This window comes from Lipotes vexillifer, unplaced genomic scaffold (assembly GCF_000442215.2).
Source record: "Lipotes vexillifer unplaced genomic scaffold, Lipotes_vexillifer_v1.1 scaffold439, whole genome shotgun sequence".
Taxonomy (NCBI): domain Eukaryota; kingdom Metazoa; phylum Chordata; class Mammalia; order Artiodactyla; family Lipotidae; genus Lipotes; species Lipotes vexillifer.
This window is the reverse complement of record NW_006798732.1, coordinates 2,852,369-2,879,986: the sequence shown is the minus strand read 5'-3', so window position 1 is coordinate 2,879,986 and position 27,618 is coordinate 2,852,369. Positions and strand designations below refer to the sequence as shown.

The 27,618-nt window shown below is 46.5% G+C and overlaps 1 protein-coding gene across 1 annotated transcript in view; it reads right to left on the bottom strand.

The window, feature by feature from the left end:
• Positions 1-714: 714 nt before the first annotated feature.
• Positions 715-27,618, bottom strand: part of ODAD2 (outer dynein arm docking complex subunit 2) — a 177,140-nt gene continuing 150,236 nt past the window's right edge. Inside the window, exon 19 of the mRNA XM_007470911.1 lies at positions 715-828. Coding sequence (XP_007470973.1) covers positions 715-828 — 114 coding nt within the window. The remainder of the gene's footprint in view (positions 829-27,618) is intronic.

The window sequence follows — 27,618 nt, the reverse complement described above, 5'->3', positions numbered from 1 at the left end:
AAGTGTTGGTGAATCCTGTGAGGGAAATAAAACATCTAATTGTTTATACTTTGGAAATCCAAAAGTGAAAATCTCACTTATTGCTTATGTTTTTGTGATTTGCATTATCTGGTACAGTGACAGTTATACGTTGTCTTCTCAGATGTTTGATAGTTTTAGGAGAAACTTGCAATGACCTCGGGATGCTCTCTCTCTCAGCCCAGCTGCTTAACTCTGAATTCTATTCCATAACAGTTTGTGAAATCAGCACATCTCCTTAGAGCTCTCCCGTGGGTTGCAGGCGATCAAACAAACAAAACCGTAGCGTCAAGACAGTTAGATTGGTTTAACAGAAAGGGAATTCTAAAGACATTCATGAATAAAAATGCACAACGGGAAGGCCATATCTTTATTAAAATCACCACAAATACAAAAGCATCGCCGATATACACACACACACACACACACACACAAGCTGTATACATATATTCTCAAATTCCTGGAAAATTATCACAAATATATTGGCTTTACATGTCATTACATGGCATATCTCTAAAATAGAACAAAAATACCCATACAATTTTTGGATGAACAGCATCCTTTGCATTTCAAAATTCCTGTTTTCAGACATTTGTTTGTAAAGGATTTGCTATGAAATGTTTCCCAGTTGAGGCCTCCTGGCCCTGGGAGTGACATGGCCTGTGTCGTGTGACATTTGGTAGCTATAATGTCCGTTCAATTGTATCTCGCCTTTTCTGTAGCAAGAGCCAACCTGCGAATGTTGGCTATACAGCCAGCTGCGGCTTCCTGGAGATCCTGGTCAGGTGACCCCACCATATGCAGTAGAAGCTGCCACACACGGAGGAGCAGGGGGAGAAGGGAAATAAGAATAAAACCATTAATCTAAACAGGTAAAGTTAGGCTATAAGAATGATGTTAAATATGAAATGCTTTTTAAGTCACCAAAAAAAAAGGCCGAGAAATTCTACTGTGGCAAATGCAAATATAAATGGTACTTAATCAGATGCAGGAATTTCTCATGAAATTCTACCTTTTTATTTAACGGAGCCGAGCTAGACCTGTTTCTCCCTCCTTTGGTCATCTAACTGCTCGAAATTTCTGCTTTGAAATTTCTCTTGCATCCTTTGTGGCTCTTCCACCTCCGGAGACAAGCCAGCAGCGTATCATGCCTAGACTGTTGGTGCATCATCTGAGGCTTAATCTCTCTGCATTCCAGTCTACCCCATTGTGTCACAACCTAATTATATCAGTCCCTTAATAGAGACTTTCATTGACTCCCAATGCCAGCTAACTAGAGCCCAGTCTCTTAACCTGTCCTTGTAGGATTTCTGTGCTCTGGCCTCGGTTTATCTACCTTTCTAGCCATTCATCTTTCTCCTGTTCCACCCTGTACTCCCTGTACTGCTTCCCCACTTCTTTTGCCTTGATTGGTGCCATTACTCTACCTAAAATGCCCTCCCATCTCCTTCTCTGACTCTCTGTTATCCACCTTTCATGACCCAGTTAACTTTTCTACAAAGCCTCCACTGATTTCTGTCAAACAAAATGCCATTTCTCCCTCATCAGAACTCTCATAGTTGTTTACTCAAATGTCTGTTGCTATACTTGTATTCTTCCCTTTTTCACAGACTTGTATTAATGCTTTTTGTCCTACTTTAGATTGTAAACTCTGGAAGAATCTTGTAAAATCATACAGTGCCTGATACACGGTAGATGCCAAATAAATATCAAATAAATTAATTAGAACTTTTAAAATCTATCAATTATAATTCTAACTAATAGTTCTGATGAAAGATTTAAAATGTAATTTGAATTGAACATTTTTCATACAGTAGCCTTTGAGTACAAATGTGGATAATATAGAATGAGGATGTCTTGATAAGGAAAGAAATATTGTAAAGAAAAATATTGTGAAACATCTTAAATATGGCAGGCTTAGGAGTTTGGCTTTTATTCTGCAGGTAAGAAAAGCACTTTAATCAGGAGAGTGACATGGTCATATTTGTATTTTAGAAAGATAAATTTTATGGCAACTTAATAGAATAAGGACTGTGGAGAGAGGGGACAGGTGGGAACTGCAACACATCAGGCCAGAGGTGATAAGAACTGAGTAAAGCAGAACCGGGAACAGCATGGAAGGAATGAGTTCAAGGGATATTTAGGGACTAAACTATTCAACAGACGGCCCAAGGACAGCTGGTTATCCAAAGAGAAGAAAATGAAAATGGTCATCTCATACATAAACATCCCTTCCAGGTAGATTGATGACTTAAATAAGAAAGCAAAACGTGAAACGTTTAGGAGGTTGTACAATAGGAGACCTTGATCACACTGGGGTATTGAAGGGTATCTGGCCTCTCCGTTTCTTGACCTCCTCATGTCAATGATTTTCACCACACTTTAGCCCCTACTTCCAGGGTCACACCCTGGTTCTTATTTTTCATCACTCTCAACAGTCCAACCTCCAGACTCTCTGATAACAGTTACTGCTCTTCTGATTTGGCCGTTGAACTTACTTGTTCTCATCACGACCTCTAGTCCACTGGCCTGTGTACTTTTTCTTAAACCATCTCCTGTCTTCACTTCCTCCATAACCAGTTTAGATTCTACAGGCCATCTTTTCATTCATTCTCTTACCGGTTGTAAGGAGCGGCACCAAAGACGGAGGAGGGCTTAAACAAGCTTGATTAGGGAGCGCTCCCGGGCCAGGTTCACTGGTCCGAGAGAAACGGGCCAGAGAAGTCGCGCCGGGGTGCGGGCGCGAACAAAATTTATAGGGGTGGACACAGGGGAAGCTTGCTGTGTGAAGCAGCCCCCTTTTTTGGTGATCTCTCGGGTGTTGTGGCAACGTCAGGTGTCGGCTGCATCAGCCTCAGAGCCGTTGGTTCCGCCCCTCGGGGAGCGGGAAGACCGGTCGGTTGCATCGGCCTCCTTGGCGGGGGTTCCGTCTGGCTCCCTGGGCCCTTCCCCGGACCTGCTGGCCTTACATCCCGACTTCTTTGGTGTAATGGGGCGACGTTTGGTCTCTGGCTACTTCCTGCTGTACGGGGGCGCCAGAAGGGAGTCGGGCGGCCAACGGTCCGGAGGTTAGGGGAGGGTGGCAGCGGGGGGTTCTGTGGGTAGTAAGGTACATGGGTGGAGGAGCATCTGATTCACCGCCACCCGAGAGACGACTTGTATGCGACTGCGGAGGAACCTGTTGAACCACCTGAGAGACGAAGGTGAGTCCACTGTCCGACTGGGTGGAGGTTGGCAGAGGCCAAATCGGGGGATGATATGCTGGAGAAGGGTGGTGGCGACTGTGTCTGCCGTTTCTCGGGCTGTTGCGAAGGCCCCGATCCAACCTGAAAAGCTGTCAACGAGAGTGAGCAAATATCGGAAGCGTTGATAGCAGGGCATGTGGGTGAAGTGAATCTGCCAGTCCTCGCCAGGTTGGTGTCCGCGCGTCTGGTGAGTAGGGATTCGGGGCCGTAGGCCTCCTTGTGGAGAGACAGACGCGCAAGTCTGGCAAACCGCGTGAGTTTTTGAGATGGCATCTCTTGAGTCCAGGCATGTAAAAGAGGGGATCTAGGAAACGGAACATTGCCTTCGGGCCAATGTGTAGGGACTTGTGGATGTCTGCTAGGAGGCTGGCCGCTTGGGCTGAAGGGAGGGCAACTTTGTTGTCCATAAAAATCCATCCTTTTTTGACCTTGTGGCCCCCTTTGGATAGTAGGGCCGTCTCTTCATGGGGGTCGTATGTGGGTCGGATTGAGGTGGTGAGGAACAAGATCGGAGCTGGAGGGGCCTCTTTGGTGAGCTCGCGGGCCACAGAGTCGGCCTTTGAGTTACCTTGTGCTATTGGGTTAGAAGGAGACTGGTGGCCCCTGCAGTGGATGATTGCCACCTCCTCAGGCAGTTGGAGGGCATCCAGGAGTTTTGTGATGAGGGAGGCGTTGACCACCGGGGAGCCCTTGGTGATCAAAAATCCGCGCTCCCTCCAAAGAGCTGAATGGCTGTGTGCAATCAGGAAGGCATATTTAGAATCTGTATAGATGTTGACCCTTTGGCCCTTAGAGGGGTCAAGGGCCTGTGTGAATGCGATCAGTTCAGCCCTTTCAGAGGTTGTCCCTTCTGGGAGGCGGTTGGCCTCGATAATGGTTGAGATGGTTACTACCGCGTAGGCTGCCCGGCGGCGTCCGTCGGGGCCGAGTATTGAGCTGCCATCTACGAAGAGGGTGCGGTCCGGGTTTAACAGTGGAGTATCAGGGAGTCCCTCCTTTGGTGGGCTGAGGGCCTCTACGACTTGGGGGCAGGAGTGGGAAGGGGAGGTCCCAGTATCGGAGATACGCAAGAGGGAGGCCGGGTTTAGGTGGGGGGAGAGGGGTGGGTGGGGGGGTGGGGAGAGGTCGAGGGAGATAGCAGGGTTTTCAATGAAGAGCAGGTGGAATTCCTGGATGCGGGAGGGGCCCAAGAGAGACAGACTTATGGCCGAGGAGGTCAGCCAGTCAGTGGGCGGGCCAGGGTCAGTTTGAGTGTTTGTTTGGTCAGCTCGGCTGCTGCTGCCAAAGCTCGGAGGCATGGCTGCCATCCCCGAATGGTCGCCTCAAGTTGTTTGGAGAGGTAGGCCACGGGATGATAGGAAGGCCCTGCGGGTTGGGCAAGGAGTCCGGTAGCTATTCCGATCCGTTCATCTACAAAGAGGTGGAAAGGATGGTCTGGGTTAGGCAGAGAAAGGGGAGGGGAGGATATCAGGGTGTCTCTGAGGGTGAGAAAGGCCCGTCGAACAGTGGACGGAGAGGTAAGGGGTCCTTGGGGGGTTTCTTTAGCAGCTAAATAGAGGGGCTTAGCAAGAAGAGCAAAGTTAGGGATCCAGTGTCGGAAAAATCCTATTAGGCCCAGAAAGGAGAGAATCTGGTCAGCTGTCTCTGGAGGTTGGAGGTCGCGGATGGCCTGGGTGCGGTCGGCTGTCAGGCTCCTTGTTGTGGGGGTAAGGTGGATTCCCAGGTAGGTTACTGAGGGTGTAGACAGTTGCGCCTTGTCTGGAGAGACCCGAGAGCCGAGATAATTGAGGAGGTCAGCAGTGTGTTGTTTTGAGAGGCTGAGAGATGGGCTACAGAGGAGGTCATCCACGTATTGGAGGACTGTACTGGGGGTGAGAGGGCAGGAAGCGAGGTCCCGCACCACAGCCTGGCCAAAGAGGTGGGGGCTGTCGTGGAAGCCCTGGGGAAGAACCGTCCGGGTGAGCTGGTGGGAAGCACAACTGGGTGGAGGGGAATTATTGCCTCATTGATCAGTCGGAGGTCCTGGACCAGGCGGTAATCTCTTGAGGCCTTGCGGACAGGTAGGATGGGGGTGTTGCAGGGAGAGTCCGTGGGGATGAGGAGCCCCTGGTCTAAGAGTCTGGTGATAATAGGTTGCAAGCCCCTTAGATGAGTCTCAGAGATGGGGAATTGGGGCCTGGATGGAAACTTGGAGGGGTCTTTTAGATGGACTAGGACAGGGGGGTGGTGTGTCGCTGTTATGGGTTTTGATGTATCCCAGACCTGGGGGTCTATCCGGTTGGGGGAGATGGGAGGAGGGAGAGAGGAGGGAGAGGGCTCCGCTGCCAGACCGAGGAGGGGGCCTTAGGGTCAAGCCTGGCCAGTTGGAGAGGGGCCCCTAATTGGAAGAGAACATCACGACCTAGCAGAGGAACCGGGCAGGACGGTATGACTAAGAAAGAATGAGTGAAAGGGAGCCTCTCGATGTAACATGAGAGGGGGCCGGTCTGGAGCGGGAAGGACGGCTTACCGTCGATGCCCATAACTGAGATCTGGGAAGGAAAAACTGTCCCAGAATATGTAGGCAAGACCGAATAGGTAGCCCCCGTGTCCACCAGGAATGAGACGGACTTACCCGCTACCTGTAGCGTTACCCTGGGCTCAGCGAGGGTGATGGGGGTCTTCGAGTCCGGGTGTTGTCAGTTGTCAGCCAATCCCAGGAGTTCGAGTGGTGGAGCCGTTGGGTCGATCCGCCCTCCACGTGGAGGCGCTGAGGGAGGGCCGGCCGTAGGGCAGTCACTTTTCCAATGGCCTGTTAGCCCGCAGCCAGGGCAGGGCTTGGAAGGAGGCCGGGGATTGGGACATTGGCGAACCCAGTGCCCCTCTTTTCTGCACTTGAAGCAGGCCCCTGGTGGGGTTGCCTTCAGCGGGTCCCGTGGATGTTGTCCATGGGAGATGGCCAGCCGCAGGGCGGCTACGAGGGCTTGGGTCTGGGGGGCCACCGTTTCGTGCATCTGAGCCTGTCGGCTGGACTCTGCCAAATCTTCACGGGCATTGTAGACTTTAAAGGCCATTTTTACCAGGTCTTGGATGGGAGTCTGGGGGCCGTCCCCTGCCCGCTTAAGTTTTTTTCTGATATCAGGGGCTGATTGGGTGATAAAGTGGGTGGACAAGACGGTTGCACCTGTGGGGGTGTCAGGGTCCAAGCGGGTGTAGAGAGTTAGGGCCTCTGTAAGGCGGTTGAGGAAAAAGGCCGGATTTTCATTGGGCTCTTGGGTTATCTCTTTTAGCTTTTCGAAGTTGACAGTCTTGTGGGAGGCAGCCTGCATACCAGCCAAGAGGCATTGGATCATTAGATCACGTTTGCGGCGACCGTCTTGGCCGTCCTGATAACTCCAGCCCGGATCGGTGCCAGGAACGGCAGTGGCTCCGACGGGCATTGAGTTATGAGTGAGGTGGACCTGACCTTCATGGTTTCGGGCAGCAGTTTGAATTCTTTCCCTCTCGTCGGGGGTCAGAGTAGAAGATAGGATCACAAAGATGTCGTGCCAGGTTAGATCGTAAGCGTGAGAGAGAGAGCGAAATTCTTTGATGTAGCAGGAGGAGTCGGCAGAGAAGGAGCCTAATCGCTTTTCTATTTGAGAGAGATCTTGGAGGGAAAAGGGAACGTGAACCCTAATTAATCCTTCCGCTCTTAAGGGACAGAGAAGGTCTGGGTCCTGGGAGTCGTGGTGGTGTGAGCAGGTGTGTGAGCTGACCGGCGAGGAGAGAGAGGCAGAGGGGGAGGAAGCAGGGGAAGCGGGGGGCCAAGGGGGAGGTTGCCGGGGGGAGCAGGGGAGCGGTGGGGGGTGACAGGGTGGGCTCAGGAGGGAGAGGGGCCAGTCCAGGGTAGGGTGGGGGCTGGAGAGGAGCTCTGGAGCGGGGAGAGGCGAGAGATTCGGGTGGGTCGGTTAGTGGAGAGGGGGCATCGTCAAAGGAAATTAGGGGCTTGGATGTAGGAGATGTCTGTTTGGCAAGAAGGATCTGGGAGGTGGAACAATCGACGCAGAGGGAAGGGCGGGAGCGTAAATACCAGAAGGCCTGGACGTAGGGGACCTCGGACCATTTGCCCGTCCTGCGGCAGTAGTTGTCTAAAACGCGGAGGATGTTGAAATCGAAAGTCCCTTCAGGAGGCCATTTAGATTGATTGTCTAGAGAGTGCCGTGGCCAGGCCTCGGTGGAATAAAATATGAGCCGCCTGCGGCGGAGGTCTTGAGAAAAGCCGAGTTGGCCAGGAGACACCCCAGGGGTGCCTTCGGATCTGGTTTGGATTCTGAAGTCCCCATGACCTCCGGTCTGTCCCTGGGTGAACAGAGAAAGAGAGAGACGTCTCTGGTCTCAATCTCTGGTCACGGCAGATCGGAGAGCAGTCAGGCGGCTGGGACGTCTCCACAACCGCCCGAGGCTCGGACGGAGGATGGAGGCGTCCCTGACGCGGCCGCGGTTAAGGACAGGGAGTCCGGTGGGTAGGGACCTCCGGGATCGAGGGAACGGAGGAGGGACTTACCCCGCTTCTGCCGGGTCGGGTGGGTGAGCAGAGGTCCGTGGTCGTCCCCTGGGCGGGGGGAGGGGGGGCCCCGCGGTAATTTGTGGGGCTGGGTGCCCCTCCCGGGTTTCGGCACCAAATGTAAGGAGCGGCACCAAAGACGGAGGAGGGCTTAAACAAGCTTGATTAGGGAGCGCTCCCGGGCCAGGTTCACTGGTCCGAGAGAAACGGGCCAGAGGAGTCGCGCCGGGGTGCGGGCGCGAACAAAATTTATGGGGGTGGACGCAGGGGAGGCGCTTGCTGTGTGAAGCAGCCCCCTTTTTGGTGATCTCTCGGGTGTTGTGGCAACGTCAGGTGTCGGTTGCATCAGCCTCAGAGCCGTTGGTTCCGCCCCTCGGGGAGCGGGAAGACCGGTCGGTTGCATCGGCCTCCTTGGCGGGGGTTCCGTCTGGCTCCCTGGGCCCTTCCCCGGACCTGCTGGCCTTACACCGGTTTCTCAAGCCTCCTTATGACATCCATCCATTAAAACCATAACCTACTCTGTCTTCCCCGTGCCCGCTCCTCTAACTGAGCCCTGCTGGAGACAATATGTGTGCAACAAGGCGAATGAACCCATCGTAAATCCAGCCCCAACTGGATCCTCTCACTGCCCAGCAATCTCAATAGGTCTCTCTCTAATTAGGTCACTTCCTTGTTCTTTTCAACGCGCATTTAAAATCTTCTCCGTTCTTGGACTTCCCTGGTGGTGCAGTGGTTAAGAATCCGCCTGCCAATGCAGGAGACATGGGTTCAAACCCTGGTCCAGGAGCAACTAAGCCCATGGACCACAACTACTGAGCCCGTGTGCCACAACTGCTGAAGCCGGCGTGCCTGATGAGAAGCCCGTGCACCGCAACGAAGAGTAGCCCCCGCTCTCCGCAACTAGAGAAAGCCCACGTGCAGCAATGAAGACCCAGTGCAGCCAAAAATAAATAGAATTACTCTCTTCTGAGTCAAGGAAACAGGGCCTTTTGGGGGAGCTCACGCCTTGTGAGTTTTGCATTGTTAACATAATTAAACAAGGAGGCCATTAGGTGAGGTGGTTCTAATGCCCTGGTAGCCTTCGTAAGCAAAGCAAAACCTCAGCTAGAGTCAATGCACTTGAATCTGAGAAAATACAACTTAAAAACAACCGATCACAAATCACCAGCTAGGCTTTCCCAAATAAGGCAACTACTTAAGCTATGGCCAATCAAGTCACTTCCTTACTTTGCTTCCAGCTCTTTGAAACGGAGCAGGACCCTATGGTGCTTGCCCCCCATGTTCTCAGCCTGCCTTTTGTCTGTGGAAAAACTTTAGCCAAAGAATAAGTTTAATCAGAGAAGGGAGAAAATGCAGAAACAAAGGAAAACAGTCCAACAAGCCTAAATAAAAATAGTTTAGTCATTAAGCAAAGTCCAGGACCTTTAGTTCCTCTTCAAGGGCTATAGATACTATTCTGAGCCATGTCCTGTGAGCTGTCCTGTAGGTACTGAAGCCACACCAGGTGGGAGAAGTTAACCACATGATGACCTGACTGTAGCCATGACATAAGCTGCCGCAATTCCAAGAGCTGGCTTCCAAGAAATGGGAACAAACCAACCCTGGAACTAAAGACTAACTACTTAAATGATCAAGATGGCTCTGGTCAGACCACCGCACGACCAATGTCAAGGTGACCGTCAGAGCTGACCGTGCTGTTTCTGCATGGAGCCCCCTCTCTCCGTCTATAAAAGCTCTTGTCCCCTGATTGTCAGGGGGGTGTGGGAGGGAGTAGGCCCTTGGACAGGGGTCCACCCTCCCCCCACCCCCGATCCGGTTACCAGCATCCAAAATAAAGCAAACTTTCCTTTCCACCAACCTTGCCTCTTCATTGGCTTTTGAGTGACAAGCAGCCAGACCCCACTTTTGGTAACATCTTCTCTATAAAAACCACCCCCTGGCTCCTGTTGGTGGAGCCCTCCTAACCATTTTCAATTTGGTGCTGCCTGATTTGAATCAATGTTTGCTCAAATAGACTCTTGTAAATGCCTCAGTTTATCTTTTAAGAGTGTTATTGAGAGTTTTTCTCCAGCATCATTCAATAACCTAGGCGTAGGATGTAGGACAGAGGACATATGTTATAGGACTGTAATTCTTTTGAATAGCCATGCAGTCTGGGCTGGGCTGGAAGGGAGATAAAACAGAAGTCTACTGATCATCTGGGAGAATTAGGAAGAAAGACCTCAGTGAAGCAGGAAAACAGTGTTCGTGGGAGTGAAGCACAGGAAGAAGCTGAAAAATAGGACATTACAGTCTGAGAATATGGATTATTTGGAGTTTAAGATGATAGATAAGGTTGTCTTGAGAACTGACAGAGTCCGGGATGTGGCCATGGGAATACAGGTCAGTATAAGATCGTAACACAGTTTTATACACAAACACACACACACACACACACACATGCGAACACACTTAATTTATATTCTCATTCTCTGTCTCTGTCTTCCTCTCTGCAGAAAGAGGAAACAGTGGAAAAGTGGAAGGAAGAACAGAGTAGTAGCCAGCTCTCCTTGGCTACTATAGCACGTAGCTTAAAAGTCTTTTTATAGCAGCTCACACTTGAACCCCTTTCCTAGCTTGCAACTTTCAACTCTTGATCTAGTTTGGTATTTTTACCAATCTACTTATTTGTTTATGCCTCACCTTACTATTATATGAAAGCTTTTAAAGCAGATATGACGATATGAAATTTAGACTGTCTCTTCTGAATGCGTATTTAGCACAGAAGTTCATCCACCACTTTTTTTTCATGCTCTCACAGATTTTGGTCTCCCACCTCATCACTGTAACCTTCCATTAGCTTCATGTGTGGAGCGCTTGCTGTAAACGTGGGGAGTTCCCGCTGCCGCATCATTACTAAACCATTAACTAAGAGCATCCCAGGCTTGACGTCGAGGGAGCCTAAATACTCCTCTATTCTCAGAGGGGCCTGTTTTCCCCTTCATTCTACTTTCCAATCTTCAAATTAGTTATTTTATCAAAACCAAACATCCCAATCAGTTTCTCGGCAAATGATATAATCACTTGAGGGTTTTCTCCCTCCTTTTCCCAAGTACAATAGATGATTAATATGAGTTCATGAGTTCCCTCGTTGATCCCACTGTCTTATAAAATATAGCATTAACATTTTCCCACCAGTCTAAATCACTTTAATAGACAATATTTATTACTATATTAAATTTTTAAATTATAGTCATGTCATCATAATGAATAATGTCAGTTACCTGTAGATGTTTCTGGGCCCTGGATTAGGGGGCCTGATGCCACCTTAAAAGCTTGATTTCTACAAGCAAATGGGATGTACAAATGGTCCAGTGTCCAACTGCCCTGCATATGCTATTCAGAAAACTGGAGGACAATAGGGGCAGAGACTTGGTACGGAGGACTCACCTAAGCTTGCCTCGCGGGGACAGCCTGCCTCACTCTGCTCTAGTCTTGGGCCTCTCCTGCAGCAGTTTTTGTTGTTGGTTTTTTAAATCCAGGGAGAAGTGAAATGAAGCTCTAGCTGTGAACCCCAACTACCTGAGTGAGGAACTAGACGGCTCCTTATGCTGTCCAGCCCCTCTGCAGAAAAGGCAGTGTCACATAGTAGTCAAGGCCATGGGCTTTGAGGTTGCAGCTGCTTGGATTTGTATCCTGACTTCTCCACTTACTGGGTAAGTCACGGAACCTTTCAGCTCTGCCTTCTCATGTGTTTAACGGGATCACCTACCTCCCTCTGAGGGCCATTGTGAAGATGGATGAGACAGTACACACCTTTAACACACAGTTCACACACCTGTGAACACTGGTGCTTGACCACCTGTGTTCACAGGCTCTTGTGGTCTATCTTGTGATCTTTGTATCCCCCCCCCCACTTCCAGTTCTGTCGGATTGTTCCCTGAGGCCGTGTGTGAGGGGGAAACTGGAGAAGCACAGGCAGGGAGACTTTACACCCGAAAGGCCAGAGGATTCCTTGTGGAGAGAAGCAACAACAGATGGGAAGGAAAGGGGAAAGGCAGAGAGAGGGCAGCGGATCCACCTGCTGTTGAAGAGAGGGCTTGGAGAGCTTGGAGTAGGGGGCTGATTTGGGAGCAACTTCAGAGAGAGAGATACTGAGTGGAACAAAGGTAGGAGATTTTAAAGAGCTTAACAGTGCTCTTAACAGAGCTTGACTGTGCTCTCTAGCTTCAAGAGAGAGGGAAACCAGGATAACAATTACTTTCAATTGCTCCTTGGCTGCCAGTCTTGTGTGTCTCGGACTGCATGTCCCAGTCACGAATGGACCGTGAGGGGCTTGGCTTCATCCAGGTTACGCGCTCGAATCCTGTAAACCAAGGGCCCAGGACAAAGCAGGTGCTCCGTAATCGCTATCCATGATCATGGTGATTTCTTCACCAGTTCCAAAGTCTGGTTCTGGCATTTATTCTTTGGAGCCCAGCCCTGGTTCGTTTGAGAACGAGGAAGCAGGCATTTTGGCCCTGTGGTCCGTCTGCCCCTGTCAGCACTTGCTCCAGGCCCTACCTTGTCTCTGGTTGATGCCGTGGGTACCAATGGTCCAGGCTTCACTTGGCCTCAGCCGCTGCCACCGCTGCCTGGCACGGCTCCCTTAGAAAGCAGCCCATTGGCTGATGCTGCCAAAAACGGGCCGGTGTTTTTCCCATGCTCACCCTCAGACCTGGGCATTGTTCTGTGGTTCCCTCTCCAGCTTTCCAGGAGTCAGGTGCATTTATTCCCAAGCCCTCGATGCCAGTTACATAATTTCAAATTACATAAACCAGTGAACAGTGAGTGTGAAATGTCTGGCATACTTTCGGCACCTGTGTCTGTGACAGAGCCTGCGGCATGCTGGCGGCCGCGGGAGTCCACGGGACAGGGCTGCTGGGAGGGCATGTGCCCTGTGCCGTCACACACGCTATGTTAGAACACAGCGTTCCGTCAACGCCAGTACCTTTTATGACCCAACTGCATAAATGACTTTGTCTGTTACCGAACTTCTCCTGAGTGCATCAAAAGGACCTACTCCTCTTTGGGGAATTCATTTTGCCTCAGTTTCTTGCTCTCACCCTGAGGTTTCCTTCCATATCCATTATGGTGGTGAGTGAATGTTTAGTCTAAAAACTTGATCAGGGGAGCCCAGCAGTCCAGTGTTTTAAATGACTAAAATGTAGACAAGGGTGAAAGGTTTAAAAATAGATGAAAGGAGAAAAGCATGGCTTAGAAAGGTACGTGTGGTAGAGGTGACAGCTGCCCCCTTAAACAGCTTCAGTGACTCACTGGCCTCAGGCCACAGGCTACCTGATGTTTGTACAGCGTGAAATGGTTTTATTAGCTCCCAAGCTTACTATGTGCCAGGCACTGGGATTTTTTCTTTGTTGGTTAATCTTATCCTGCTCTGGCCATTTTCCTTACCCAGGAACATTCTCAATCAAGGGTGCAGAGTTGGAAGTGTAACATTCTCTGCCTGATAAAGGTGTGAAGGGCTTGATCCTTGAGAGGCATTCCTAGACCCTCTCTGGGTGATGTTGATCTCTGAATTTATTTTCCCTGAACTTTATTTTGCCGTTAATGAATGCTACTCATTGCATTGTTAATACATCCAGAGGCTGTGTAGCCAATGCTGCTTTACAAATTGAGTAAGGATGTGTGACTTTCCCAAACCATTATCTGAACAACATGTACTGTGTATGTGTCTTGGTTTTGAATTAGGCTCAGGAATATATGTTTTTCTTAAGAGCTTCACAAGCAAACTAGGGCGCCCAGGGGAACACTTTAAAACGACTATAAACAGCCACATAATGGAAACTTAGTGCAAAATCCTGCATTTGAGGGGCAGCTAACAGAAAGTAAAGAGCAGCATGTTTTCAAATCACTAACACACATGGCAAGGGGAAGGTGGTATGTGATACTTTGCGATCATTACTTAAAAGGATTACACTTTCCTTAGGAAGGTGAGATGCAAACTGGGTACACGTGATTACGGAATTGGTATGCATTTATTTTCCAGTATGTATTTTTTGATTTGTAGACTTTTTCCAACTATAAAAACATTTAAAAATCTTATAAGGAGGAAAAACACCTCAGATTTACCTTTCTGAAGTGTTCCTTTCAAAAACTTTCCTCTTTTTCATCCTCCCCCCTCCCCCAAACGTACCCAGAGACCTTAAATTTATTGGGAGTTTCATATATACACTGAAGGAAAACCAGCTCCCTTGCTTTAGAACTTAATTGCACAGAGCACTTTAAAACATCATTCAAACATACAGCTTTTCACAGTGCTGGTGTGAACAAGGATACGGGGAGGTGCACCGAGCGTGGTCTGTGGATTTGGGCGCACAAGTCGTCCTTCTAGCGGCAAAGGCTTTGATCACAAGGCACACGCCCTCAGGATGCAGCTGTGACGCGAGCTTCACATCCCCTGGAAGGTGAGACCAAGGTAGCAAGGGAATCGGAGTCTGCATCCAATTTCTACTTTTACAACTAACAGTTCATGACTTTAGGTAATATTTCAGTTGTATGAAAAGTATGTATGAAAAGTACCAATTTGAGTGATAACAGATTTTCTTGTGGTTTGACTTGACATTGTTCGGGCGAACCCAAGCTGGTAATAGGAGTTCTCATTAGAGCCGGAGGAGCGCTGAAATATCTGCACGCACGTCGAGCTCAGCGGGTTTTCCAGAAAACTCTGGCGTTCCCAGAGCTGATCTGAACCCTTCTTCTGCTGTCAGTTTCCCAGGCACTGAGGTGAGGTTTGCGCGACCCAGGAACACACGATGTCTCTGGACCCTGTCCTCCGGACCAGTGGCCTCCTGGCTGTCCGGCAGCCTGTGCTCTGCTGCAGAGACTCTCGGTGGGTCCCAACCCCAACTCTGAGCCTTGGTAACTCATTTCACGTGGCAGCTCCCCAGAGCCATGGGCCTCAAAACACATTTTGCATTTGCTGGTTGGGGCAAAACTTTTGATTCTGCTTTTCGGTGAAGTGAAGCAAGGAGCTTGCCTTTGCATGGTGTGTGCTTGCCTCTGGGTGACAGGAGCACACGCCCTGTTATCCAAGGGCCATGTCCACAGAGCTTGGGAGGGGTCTGCTGCTTCCATCCACTGCCCTTTCTGTGTAGATGTTCCTTCACACTGGAGTAGGTTTGTCCTCTGGTTTTCCCTCAAGTTGTCTTTACATAAGCCTTGCACTAGAGTGCTGTTGTGCCCACACAAAAACACACACACACACACACACACACACACACACACACACACACACACACACACACACAGGAGATTAGAGTGTTGGGTCTGGTGTCCTGGGTGGGAGAAATAGGTCACATAACCAAGAGTGCCCTAACAGCCCTCTGCTACAGAATGCCAGAAATGGAGAATGACTTGGTCTCTGGCTGGATCAGAGTTCATGGGACCCTGCTCTCTACTAGAGGAAAAGGAAACGACAAGTCTCTGCACGCCCTGGGCAGAAGCTCACGGTGTCACTTGGAACAGCTTCAAGTCACTCTTCCATTTTGCTTCCTATCAAATATAAAGAACATTTGTGTCTACGGAGGTTTCCCGGATAAGAATACCAAAGAAAAGATAGGGCACGGATGGATAAAAAGACACACATGGACACGGTTGTTTAGAATTGCATTTTGCTATTGGGTAGATCAAAGTGACAAAGATAATCCTCTCGAGTAAAAAAGAAAAAAGAACGTGCTCACAGATTATGGAATGTAGTGGCTGTGAGTTTACACCTTGGGTTCAGACAGTCTGGTTTTCAGTCTTATATTCTTCTCACGGTGTATGACCTGGGGTAACTTTCCCTGAGCCTCAGGTTTTATTCTTTTTTTTTTTTCATTTGTGTAAGTACATGTTTTTGCTTTATTGTGGCATACTATTCCAAGTAGGATTTCTACATGATACGTTTTTTTTCAATTTAATTTTATTATTTTTTTTATATAGCAGGTTCTTATTAGTCATCCAGTTTATACATATTAGTGTATACACGTCAATCCCAATCTCCCAATTCATCCCATCACACCCCACCCTGCCACTTTCCCCCCTTGGTGTCCATACGATTGTTCTCTGCATCTGTGTCTCAATTTCTGCCCTGCAAACTGGTTCATCTGTACCATTTTTCTAGGTTCCACATATATGCGTTAATATACGATATTTGTTTTTCTCTTTCTGACTTACTTCACTCTGTGTGACAGTCTCTAGGTCCATCCACATCTCTACAAATGACTCCATTTCATTCCTTTTTATGGCTGAGTAATATTCCAATGTATATATGTACGACATCTTCTTTATCCATTCATCTGATGATGGGCATTTAGGATGCTTCCATGTCCTGGCTATTGTAAATAGTGCTGCAATGAATATTGGGGTGAATGTGTCTTTTTGAATTATGGTTTTCTCTGGCTATACGCCCAGTAGTGGGATTGCTGGGTCATATGGTAGTTCTATTTTTAGTTTTTTAAGGAACCTCCATACTGTTCTCCATAGTGGCTGTATCAGTTTACATTCCCACCAACAGTGCAAGAGGGTCCCCTTTTCTCCACATCCTCTCCAGCATTTGTTGTTTGTAGATTTTCTGATGATGCCCATTCTAACTGATGTGAGGTGATACCTCATTGTAGTTTTGATTTGCATTTCTGTAATGATTAGTGATGTTGAGCAGCTTTTCATGTGCCTCTTGGCCATCTGTATGTCTTCTTGGAAGAAATGTTTATTTAGGTCTTCTGCCCATTTTTGGATTGGGTGGTTTGTTTTTATAATATTGAGCCGCATGAGCTGTTTATATGTTTTGGAGATTAATCCTTTGTCCACTGATTTGTTTGCAAATATTTTCTTCCATTCTGAGGATTGTCTTTTCGTCTTGTTCGTAATTTCCTTCGCTGTGCAAAAACTTTTAAGTTTCATTACGTCCCATTTGTTTATTTTTGTTTTTATTTTCATTACTCTAGGAGGTGGATCAAAAAAGATCTTGCTGTGATTTATGTCAAAGAGTCTTCTGCCTATGTTTTCCTCTAAGAGTTTTATAGTGTCCAGTCTTACACTTAGGTCTCTAATCCATTTTGAGTTTATTTTTGTGTATGGTGTTAGGGAGTGTTCTAATTTCATTCTTTTACATGAAGCTGGCCAGTTCTCCCAGCACCACTTATTGAAGAGACTGTCTTTTCTCCATTGTATATCTTTGCCTCATTTGTCATAGATTAGTTGACCATAGGTGTGTGGGTTTACCTCCGGGCTTTCTATCCTGTTCCATTGATCTATATTTCGGTTTTTGTGCCAGTACCCTATTGTCTTGATTACTGTAGCTTTGTAGTATAGTCTGAAGTCTGAGAACCTGATATCTCCAGCTCCGTTTTTTTCCCTCAAGATTGCTTTGGCTATTTGGGGTCTTTTGTGTCTCCATACAAATTTTAAGATTTTTTGTTCTAGTTCTGTAAAAAAAAAAAAAAAATGCCATTGGTAATTTGATAGGGATTGCATTGAATCTGTAGATTGCTTTGGGTAGTAGAGTCATTTTCACAATATTGATTCTTCCAATCCAAGAACATGGCATATCTCTCCATCTGTTTGTTTCATCTTTAATTTCTTTATCAGTGTCTTATAGGTTTCTGAGTACAGGTCTTTTACCTCCTTAGGTAAGTTTATTCCTAGGTATTTTATTCTTTTTGTTGCGTGGTAAATGGGAGTGTTTTCTTAATTTCACTTTCAGATTTTTCATCATTAGTGTAGAGGAATGTAAGAGATTTCTGTGCATTAATTTTGTATCCTGCTACTTTACCAAATTCATTGCTTAGCTCTAGTAGTTTTCTGGGGCATCTTTAGGATTCTCTATGTATAGTATCATGTCACCTGCAAACAGTGACAGTTTTACTTCTTTTTTTCCAATTTGTATTCCTTTTATTTCTTTTTCTTCTTTGATTGCTGTGGCTAAAACTTCCAAAACTATGTTGAATAATAGTGGTGAGAATGGGCAACCTTGTCTTGTTCCTGATCTTAGAGGAAATGCTTTCAGTTTTTCACCATTGAGGATGATGTTTGCTGTGGCCTTTATTATGTTGAGGTAGGTTCCCTCTGTGCCAGCTTTCTGGAGAGTTTTTATCATAAATGGGTGTTGGATTTTGTCAAAAGCTTTTTCTGCATCTATTGAGATGATCATATGACTTTTCTTCTTCAATTTGTTAATATGGTGGATCACATTGATTGTTTTGCGTATATCCAAGAATCCTTGCATCCCTGGGATAAATCCCACTTGATCATGGTGTATGATCCTTTTAATGTGTTGTTGGATTCTGTTTGCTAGTATTTTGTTGAGGGTTTTTGCATGTATATTCATGAGTGATATTGGTCTGTAATTTTCTTTTTTTGTAGTATCTTTGTCTGGTTTTGGTATCAGGGTGATGGTGGCCTCATAGAATGAGGTTGGGATTGTTCCTTCCTCTGCCACTTTCTGGAAGAGTTTGAGAAGGATGGGTGTTAGCTCTTCTCCAAATGTTTGATAGAATGCACCTGTGAAGCCATGTGGTCCTGTACTTTCGTTTGTTGGAAGATTTTTAATCACACTTTCAATTTCATTACTTGTGATTGGTCTGTTCATATTTTCTATTTCTTCCTGGTTCAGTCTTGGAAGGTGATACCTTTCTAAGAATTTGTCCATTTCTTCCAGGTTGTCCATTTTATTGACGTAGAGTTGCTTGTAGTAGTCTCTTAGGACGCTTTGTATTTCTGCGGTGTCTGTTGTAACTTCCCCCTTTTCATTTCTAATTTTATTGATTTGAGTCCTCTCCCTCTTTTTCTTGATGAGTCTGGCTAATGGTTTATCAATTTTGTTTATTTTCTCAAAGAAACAACTTTTAGTTTTATTGATCTTTGCTATTGTTTTCTTTGTTTCTATTTCATTTATTCCTGCTCTGATCTCATGATTTCTTTCCTTCTACTAACTTTTGTTTGTTCTTCTTTCTCTAGTTCTTTTAGGTGGAAGGTTAGATTGTTTAATTGAGATGTTTGTTGTTTCTTGAGGTAGGATTGTATTGCTATAAACTTCCCTCTTAGAACTGCTTTTGCTGCATCCCATAGGTTTTGGATCGTCGTGTTTTCATGGTCATTTGTCTCTAGGTATTTTTTGATTTCCTCTTTGATTTCTTCATTGATCTCTTGGTTATTTAGTAACATATTATTTAGCCTCCATGTGTTTGTGGTTTTTACGTTTTTTTCTCTGTAATTGATTTCTAATCTCATAGCACTGTGGTCAGAAACAATGCGTGATATGATTTCAATATTCTTAAATTTACTGAGGCTTGATTTGTGACCCAAGATGTGATCTATCCTGGAGAATGTTCCGTGTGCACTTGAGAAGAAAGTGTAATCTGCTGTTTTTGGATGGAATGTCCTATCAATCAAATCTATCTGGTCTATTGTGTCATTTAAAGCTTGTGTTTCCCTATTAATTTTCTGTTTAGATGATCTGTCCATTGTTGTAAGGGAGGTGTTAAAGTCCCCCACTATTATTGTGTTAGTGTCGATTTCCTCTTTTATAACTGTTAGCAGTTGCCTTATGTATTGAGGTGATCCTATGTTGGGTGCATATATATTTATAATTGTTATATCTTCTTCTTGGATTGATCCCTTGATCATTATGTAGTGTCCTTCCTTTTCTCTTGTAACAGTCTTTATTTTAAAGTCTATTTTATCTGATATGAGTATTGCCACTCCAGCTTTCTTTTGATTTCCATTTGCATGGAATATCTTTTTCCATCCCCTCACTTTCAGTCTGTATGTGTCCCTAGGTCTGAAGTGGGTCTCTTGTCGACAGCAGGTATATGGGTCTTGTTTTTGTATCCATTCAGCCAGTCTATGTCTTTTGGTTGGAGCATTTAATCCATTGACGTTTAAGGTAATTATCGATATGTGTGCTCCTATGACCATTTTCTTAATTGTTTTGGGTTTGTTTTTGTAGGTCCCTTTCTTCTTTTGTGTTTACCACTTAGAGAAGTTCCTTTAGCATTTGTTGTGGAGCTGGTTTCGTGGTGCTGAATTCTCTTAGCTTTTGCTTGTCTGTAAAGCTTTTGATTTCTCCATTGAATCTGAATGAGATCCTTGCTGGGTAGAGTAGTCTTGGTTGTAGGTTCTTCCCTTTCATCACTTCAAATATGTCATGTCACTCCCTTCTGGCCTGTAGAGTTTCTGCTGAGAAATCAGCTGTAAATCTTATGGGAGTTCTCTTGTATGTTGTCATTTTTCCCTTGCTGCTTTCAATAATTTTTCTTTGTCTTTAATTTTTGCTAACTTGATTACTATGTGTCTCGGCATGTTTCTCCATGGGTTTATCCTGTATGGGACTGTCTGTGCTACCTGCACTTGGGTGGCTATTTCCTTTCCCCTGTTAGGGAAGTTTTTGATTATAATCTCTTCCAATATTTTCTCAGGTCCTTTCTCTCTCTCTTCTCCTTCTGGGATCCCTATAATGCAAATGTTGTTGCATTTAATGTTGTCCCAGAGGTCTCTTAGGGTGTCTTCATTTCTTTTCATTCTTTTTTCTTTATTCTGTTCTGCAGCAGTGAATTCCACCATTCTGTCTTGCAGGTCACTTATCCGTTCTTCTGCCTCAGTTATTCTGCTATTGATTCCTTCTGGTGTAGTTTTCATTTCAGTTATTGTATTGTTCATCTCCATTTGTTTGTTCTTTAATTCTTCTAGGGCTTTGTTAAACATTTCTTGCATCTTCTCGATGTTTGCCTCCATGTTTTTCCCGAGGTCCTGGATCATCTTCAGTATCATTATCCTGAATTCTTTTTCTGGAAGGCTATCTCCACTTCATTTAGTTGTTTTTTCTTGGGTTTTATCTTGTTCCTTCATCTGGTACATAGCCCTCTGCCTTTTCATCTTGTCTATCTTTCTGTGAATGTGGTTTTTGTTCCACAGGCTGCAGGATTGTAGTTCTTCTCGCTTCTGCTGTCTGCCTTCTGGTGGATGAGGCTATTTAAGAGGCTTGTGCAAGCTTCCTGATGGGAGGGACTGGTGGTGGGTAGAGCTGGCTGTTGCTCTGGTGGGCAGTGCTCAGTAAAACTTTAATCCGCTTGTCTGCTGATGGGTGAGGCTGGGTTCCCTCCCTGTTGGTTGTTTGGCTTGAGGTGACCCAACACTGGAGCCTACCCAGGCTCTTTGTTGGGGCTAATGGCGGACTCTGGGAGGGCTCACGCTAAGGAGTACTTCCCAGAATTTCTGCTGCCAGTGTCCTTGTCCTCACGGTGAGCCACAGCCAACCCCTGCCTGTGCAGGAGACCCTCCAACACTAGCAGGTAGGTCTGGTTCGGTCTCCTATGGGGTCCCTGCTCCTTCCACTGGGTCCCAAATCGCACACTGCTTTGTGTGTGCCCTCCAAGAGTGGAGTCTCTGTTTCCCCCAGTCCTGTCAAAGTCCTGCAATCAAATCCCGCTAGCCTTCAAAGTCTGATTCTCTAGGAATTCCTCCTTCTGTTGCCGGACCCCCAGGTTTGGAAGCCTGACGTGGGGCTCAGAACCTTCACTGCAGTGGGTGGACTTCTGTGGTATAAGTGTGCTCCAGTTTGTGAGTCACCCACCCAGCAGTTATGGGATTTGATTTTACTGTGATTGCGGCCCTCCTGCCGTCTCATTGTGGCTTCTCCTTTGTCTTTGGATGTGGGGTATAGTGTCTTCCTGTCGATGACTGGTCAGCAGGTAGTTGTGATGCCACAGTGCTCTTACAAGAGGGAGTGAGCGCACGTCCTTCTACTCCGCTGTCTTTGAGCCTCAGTTTTCTTTATCAGTAAAATTAGGATTTGCAATAATGCCATTTTAATGGGATAGATGTGGGGATTCAATGAGATGATGAATATAAAGTGCTTACACTACATGCTCATAAAGGATGATCCTTTTTATTACTATTGTTTTTGTCGTGAATTGGAGGTTGTTGGTTGTTGAGTAGAGAGATTCAAATAAAATTTGCTGTCAGCTCACTTTCTCTGCTAGAGTTCCAACTGGACTGATCCAAATATGCAATTTTAATCTAATTATATTGGAAATTAATGTTAACAGGAGGTTTGTGGTGTCCTGTTAAGTGAACAAAAACATAAGGCAAGGAAATTGCACTAACACAAGTCTCTGTTCATTCTAATACATGATGAGTTCTGTTCAGATTAGAGTCCTCTCCTGAGTCGGTCTCTAGTCCAGAAGGACATCAGACCCCCACAGATGAACAAAGGCATATAGTAGATAATTAAAATGGGATAAATGCCTTGGATCTGGAATATATTTGCAGTGGGAAATAGGAGAAGTTGGATGAATGTGGAAATGGTCAGTGGAATTTTAAATATTCACTGAAAGGTAAGGCTAAACTATATAACTTACTAATTTATATTATAAAAAGACAGAGCTCACCCACACCTCTTGTGTTATTAGAATAATTGAATAAAACTTCTCTACCTCCTTCCTGCAAAAGACTATCCTATAAACTCAGTTGCAGGGCTGGCCAGGACTCAAATGCATTTTCACTCAAGTATTTTTCTTCCTCTTGGGTTGGAAAATGTTAAGGGTAACTCAGTCTAAGTGAAGGAAGGTGGAGAAGATGGTAGAGAAGGGAAATAAACTGATAATTTAATATTTTAAATTATTACTATTAATCTCTTCCCCTGCCTGACCTTTACAAGATGTGATAAGAAAAAGGTAAGTGCCCAGCCTGCAACTGCTCTCAGCGGAAGGCAGGGATGAGCTAGGAGAAGGTGCAATCTAGGATAAGGCCATGGGGAATGGGCATGGGAGGCCACCTGTGATGACCCCGAGTTTATTATTATCTGTAAGTTATATTTTTAAGGTTCTTGGACCAAGGCCTGGCTCACAGTAACTGCTCTCCAGTTGTTAGCCCTTAGTACTCTAGTAGAAAACATACTTCAGGAGCTGTACACTCATCCCAACACTAGTAACAAGTGACAGTGATGAAAAGTGTCTACAATTGGCTGGAACAACTGACCCTCTCAAGAAGAGGTCAGGCTGCTCCTGGGCAGTGGAGGCTGGGTCATGTGCTTGAGCACCTCTGTAGAAGAGAGGGCAGAGTTTCTCAGGAATAGGTCGGTGGGATAGAGTCTCTGAGTCCCTGTCAAGTTCTGCTTCTGTGATAGGTTCCAAGAGTCCTTTCTGGAGAAATCAGGGAGACCCGAGAGACAGGCCTCACAGTCCTTGGGGGCTCTGGTGGCTGGAATATAGGCCGGGAGCTGAAGAAGGAAGAGACTGCTCTGTATATTTGCTTTGAGTTTCACTGTGGCTTTCCTCTGGTTCTTAGTGGCTCAAAGAACACCTTTGTGGGGTAAAATGACTTTGAAATAGAGCAGTCAGGAACTTCACCAATATGTGTTCAAACAAGAACAAGTATGAATTAGAATATGAGCTGGGCTTGTCAGTATTCTATTTGAAGGTTTAGAAGACATTTGAAAGATATTAAAAGGGTAATCATATCCTCCAGTAGCTTCTCGAAAGATGTGCAAAGGAGGTGAATCTCTTAAGACTTAGATGTCTTCTTTCATACGTAATTTAACAGTTTGCTTTGGTATAGAATTCCATTTTCTTCTTGCTTCTGGTGTTACTGTTGAGAAGTCCAAAGTGATTCTTGATGTTTGCTTTGTGCTCTCTCTCTCTCTCTCCTTCCTTCTCTTTTGAAGATTACAAAATCGTGTGTGTGTGTACTTAACGTCCTGAAATTTTACAATGCCGCATCTCATCGTAGGCCTGTTTTATCCACTGTATACAGGCACCTGATAGGCCCTTTCAATCTAGTGGTTCATGCACTTCAGTTCTGGGAAATTCTCCAATTATTTCATTCCATTTCCTCCTCTCCGTTTTCTCAATTATCTCCTTCTGAAGCCAGAAGCCAGTCTTCCAAAGTTATGTCTTTTGCATGGTGTTCTCTTTTTCTTAATCTTTCCTATTTTCATTTCTTTATCTTTTTTGCTCCACTTTCTGGGAGGTTTCTTTACCTTTATTTTCCAATTATTCTATTGAATTTGTGCTTCCTGAATGCTTTTTTTTTTTTCTTAGAGTCCTATTCTGGTTTCATGGACGTGATACCTTTTATATCACCTGAGGATGTTGATTTTTTTCTTCTCTCTCTGTGCTACACTTTGTTTCTTCCAAGGATTGATTTGTTTCTGTTTGTTTCAGATTCTATCTTACAGGTTCATGACATCCTTTAGATGCAGTAACTCATTGGATGATTGGAGATTTTGAGTATGTAGGTGGGGCTTGCTGACTTCGTGCTTTACTACAGGGTGATCGGGGTGGTCTCAGGGCCACTTACAATGGTGCTCTCTATGAAGACACCAGACTGAAGGGGGCTCAAATGCAGCCCTCACTTACTTACCAGCTCATGAACCCCGGTCAGAGGGTATGTCTTCCTGAAAGAAGGGATGCCTTCTTCCTCCCACAAAACTGTGATCTGCTTTTCAAGTCTGACATTAGCAAAGCTTCATCTACCCAGAGAAAAAACGTTTTCCAATCCACACAACAGTTTCCCACAGGCCAGCAGAGGCCCTGGGAAGGCTGGCTGAAGTTCTCCCCAGGTCAGTATCTTGATAGCTTTTGTGTTGAGCTGGTCAAATTCTGCAAGAAAGAGCTTTCCAAACTCTAGCCAGCAGAGTAAAGGATTGGCTTCGAGAGATTTGTGAGTGAGTAGGACAGAGAGCTCCGTTCAATGGAGCTTAATCTCCATCTTGGGTAGAGTAGCCACACCTCACAGTGGCTGCTGTCCTCCAGCCCAGAGACACTGTTTTACCCTCTGTAGACAGATGCTGGGCTGGGGACAGCAGTGACTCTGTGGGGTGGAGTTGGACAAGGGGCTCTAGCTTTCACCCAGTCTTCCTTATTGGAGCCTCTGCAACCTCAACCCTACCGAACAGTTCCAGAGCTACTTAGTACTACTAGTTCCTGATATTTTGAGGCTTCCACATTGCAAATTGGATTTGGTCTCAGTTCCCCCCCCCCTTTTTTTTTTTTTTTTGCGGTCCGCGGGCCTCTCACTGTTGTGGCCTCTCCCGTTGCAGAGCACAGGCTCTGGACGCGCAGGCTCAGCGGCCATGGCTCACGGGCCCAGCCGCTCCGCGGCATGTGGGATCTTCCTGGACTGGGGCATGAACCCGCGTCCCCCGCATTGACAGGCGGACTCTCAACCACTGCGCCACCAGAGAAGCCCGAGTTTTCCCCACTTTTGACTTTGCATTCTGATTCCTCAGATCTGCTGGGCAGTTGCCACTCTCCCACTGAATTTCAACATACACAAATTTATTACATTCTCCTCTGCAATTCTCCAACTTGCCTTGTCCCTGTTGGTTTGTTGGTTGTTTTTCAAGTTTCTTGAATGTAATGTTAGTAGATTTCAGAAGGAAGAAAAATTAAACTCAGGAGTTTAATTTGCTATCTTACTTGGAATAGTCCATAGGTTTCCTACAGACTCTAAGAAAAATGCCCTCTTGTTATCAATTCTGGATACAGTCCCTACATTTAACTTGTGTTTTCTCCCTTTGGGAAGAGATTGCAAGTCCATGTGGCTGTGTCCTATTGTTAAATCACTTTTGTGAGAGAATATTTAGAGGTAAGTTATTTTGGAGACAAGTTATATATGTGCATGTAAATATAAATACATATATGCAGTCATCCTTCAGTATCCATAGGATATTGGTTCCAGGACCTGCCACGGATACCAAAATCCACACATGCTCAAGTCCCATAGTTGGTCCCCTGTAACTGTAGTTCCACATCCATGGATTAACTGTAGTTCCACATCCATGGATTTAACCAACTACTGAAAAAAATCTGCAAATAAGTGGACGCACACAGTTCAAACCCATGCTGTTCAAAGTCAACTGTGTGTGTGTATACATATATATGATGAATATAAGTTGTACATATGATGTATATTGTATCAAGGAGTGGAATGATAAAATTTAAGTCTCCAGCTGTGACCTGAACTCTGACCATTTGACTGCCTAGTTGACATCTCCACTTGGATATAAAAATACACATTAAATTTTATATGGACAAAGCTGAACTCCTGATTCTCCCATCTGAAACCCGTTTTCTCACAGCCTCCCCATCTTGATTCATGTCAACTCATCTCTCCAGTTGCTTGGGCCAAAGACATTGCAGTGTCCTCAGCTTCCTCGTTTCTCATGGCCCTCATTCAAGACATGAACAAATCTTTTGGCTCCACCTTCAAAATGCGCCCAGAGTTGGACCTCTTTTGACTGCCTCCACAGCACTGGTCTGAGTCACTATTCTCTCTTGCCTGAACGTAATAATTAGGCCAAGTTTTTGATATGCAAAAAAAGATCTGGGGCTGACTTTGAAGGTATAGCCTAGAGAAAACTAAATCACTCAGATTGGTAACTTAGGAGAATCTTTCCTTCTTTCAAGAAGAAAAGGCTGAAAAGAGAAAAGACAACTTAAGTGATCTGCTGGGAGAATGAGAACCTAGCTCAGAAATGTTAAAGAGACTTCCTAAAGCTGAAAAGAAATGGTACTAATTAATAACAAGAAAACATACCGGGTCCGGGGGAAGATGGTGGAAGAGTAAGACGCGGAGATCATCTTCCTCCCCACAGATACACCAGAAATACATCTACACGTGGAACAACTCCTATACCAACACCTACTGGACGCTGGCAGAAGACCTCAGACCTCCCAAAAGGCAAGAAACTCCCCACATACCTGGATAGGGCAAAAGAAATAAGGATAAACAGAGACCAAAGAACAGGGACGGGACCTGCACCACTAGGAAGGAGCCGTGAAGGAGGAAAGGTTTCAACAAACTAGCCCCTTCGCGGGCCGAGACTGCGGGAGGCGGAGCGGGGCGCTCCGGAGACGCGAAGGAGAGCGCGGCCACGGGGGTGCGGGGCGCAAAGCGAGATTCCCGCTGCTCGCCCACCGGGGCGGGCGGGGCTGCGAGCCGAGGCTCGGGCTTCGGTCGGAGCGCAGGGAGAGGACCGGGGTTGGCGGCGTGAGCACAGCCTGCAGGGGGCTAGTGCGCCACGGCTGGCCGGGAGGGAGTCCGGGAAAATGTCTGGAGCTGCCGCAGAGGCAAGAGACTTTTTCTTCCCTCTTTGTTTCCTGGTGCGCGAGGAGAGGGGGTTCAGAGCGCCGCTTAGAGGAGCCCCAGAGACGGGCGCGAGCCGCGGCTAACAGCGCGGCCCCAGAGACGGGCGGGAGACTCTAAGGCTGCTGCCGCCGCCACCAAGGGGCCTGTGTGCGAGCACAGGTCACTATCCACACCCCCTTCCGGGAGCCTGTGCAGCCCGCCACTGCCAGGGTCCCGGGATCCAGGGACAATTTCTCAGGGAGAACACACGGCGGGCCTCAGGCTGGTGCAACGTCACGCCGACTTCTGCCGCCGCAGGCCCGCCCCGCACTCCGTGCCCCGCCCTCCCCCCGCCTGAGTGAGCCAGAGCCCCCGAATCAGCTGCTCTTTTAACCCCGTCCTGTCTGAGCGAAAAACAGACGCCCTCTGGCAACCTACACGAAGAGGCGGGGCCAAATCCAAAGCTGAGCTCCTGGAGCTGTGCGAACAAAGAAGAGAAAGGGAAATCTCTCCCAGCAGCCTCAGGAGCAGCGGATTAAATCTCCACAATCAACTTAATGTACCCTGCATCTGTGGAATAGCCGAATAGACAACGAATCATCCCAAATTGAGGAGGTGGACTTTGAGAGCAAGATTTATGATTTTTTCCCCTTTTCCTCTTTTTGTGAGTGTGTATGTGTATGCTTCTGTGTGAGATTTTGTCTGTATAGCTTTGCTTCCACCATTTGTCCTAGGGTTCTATCC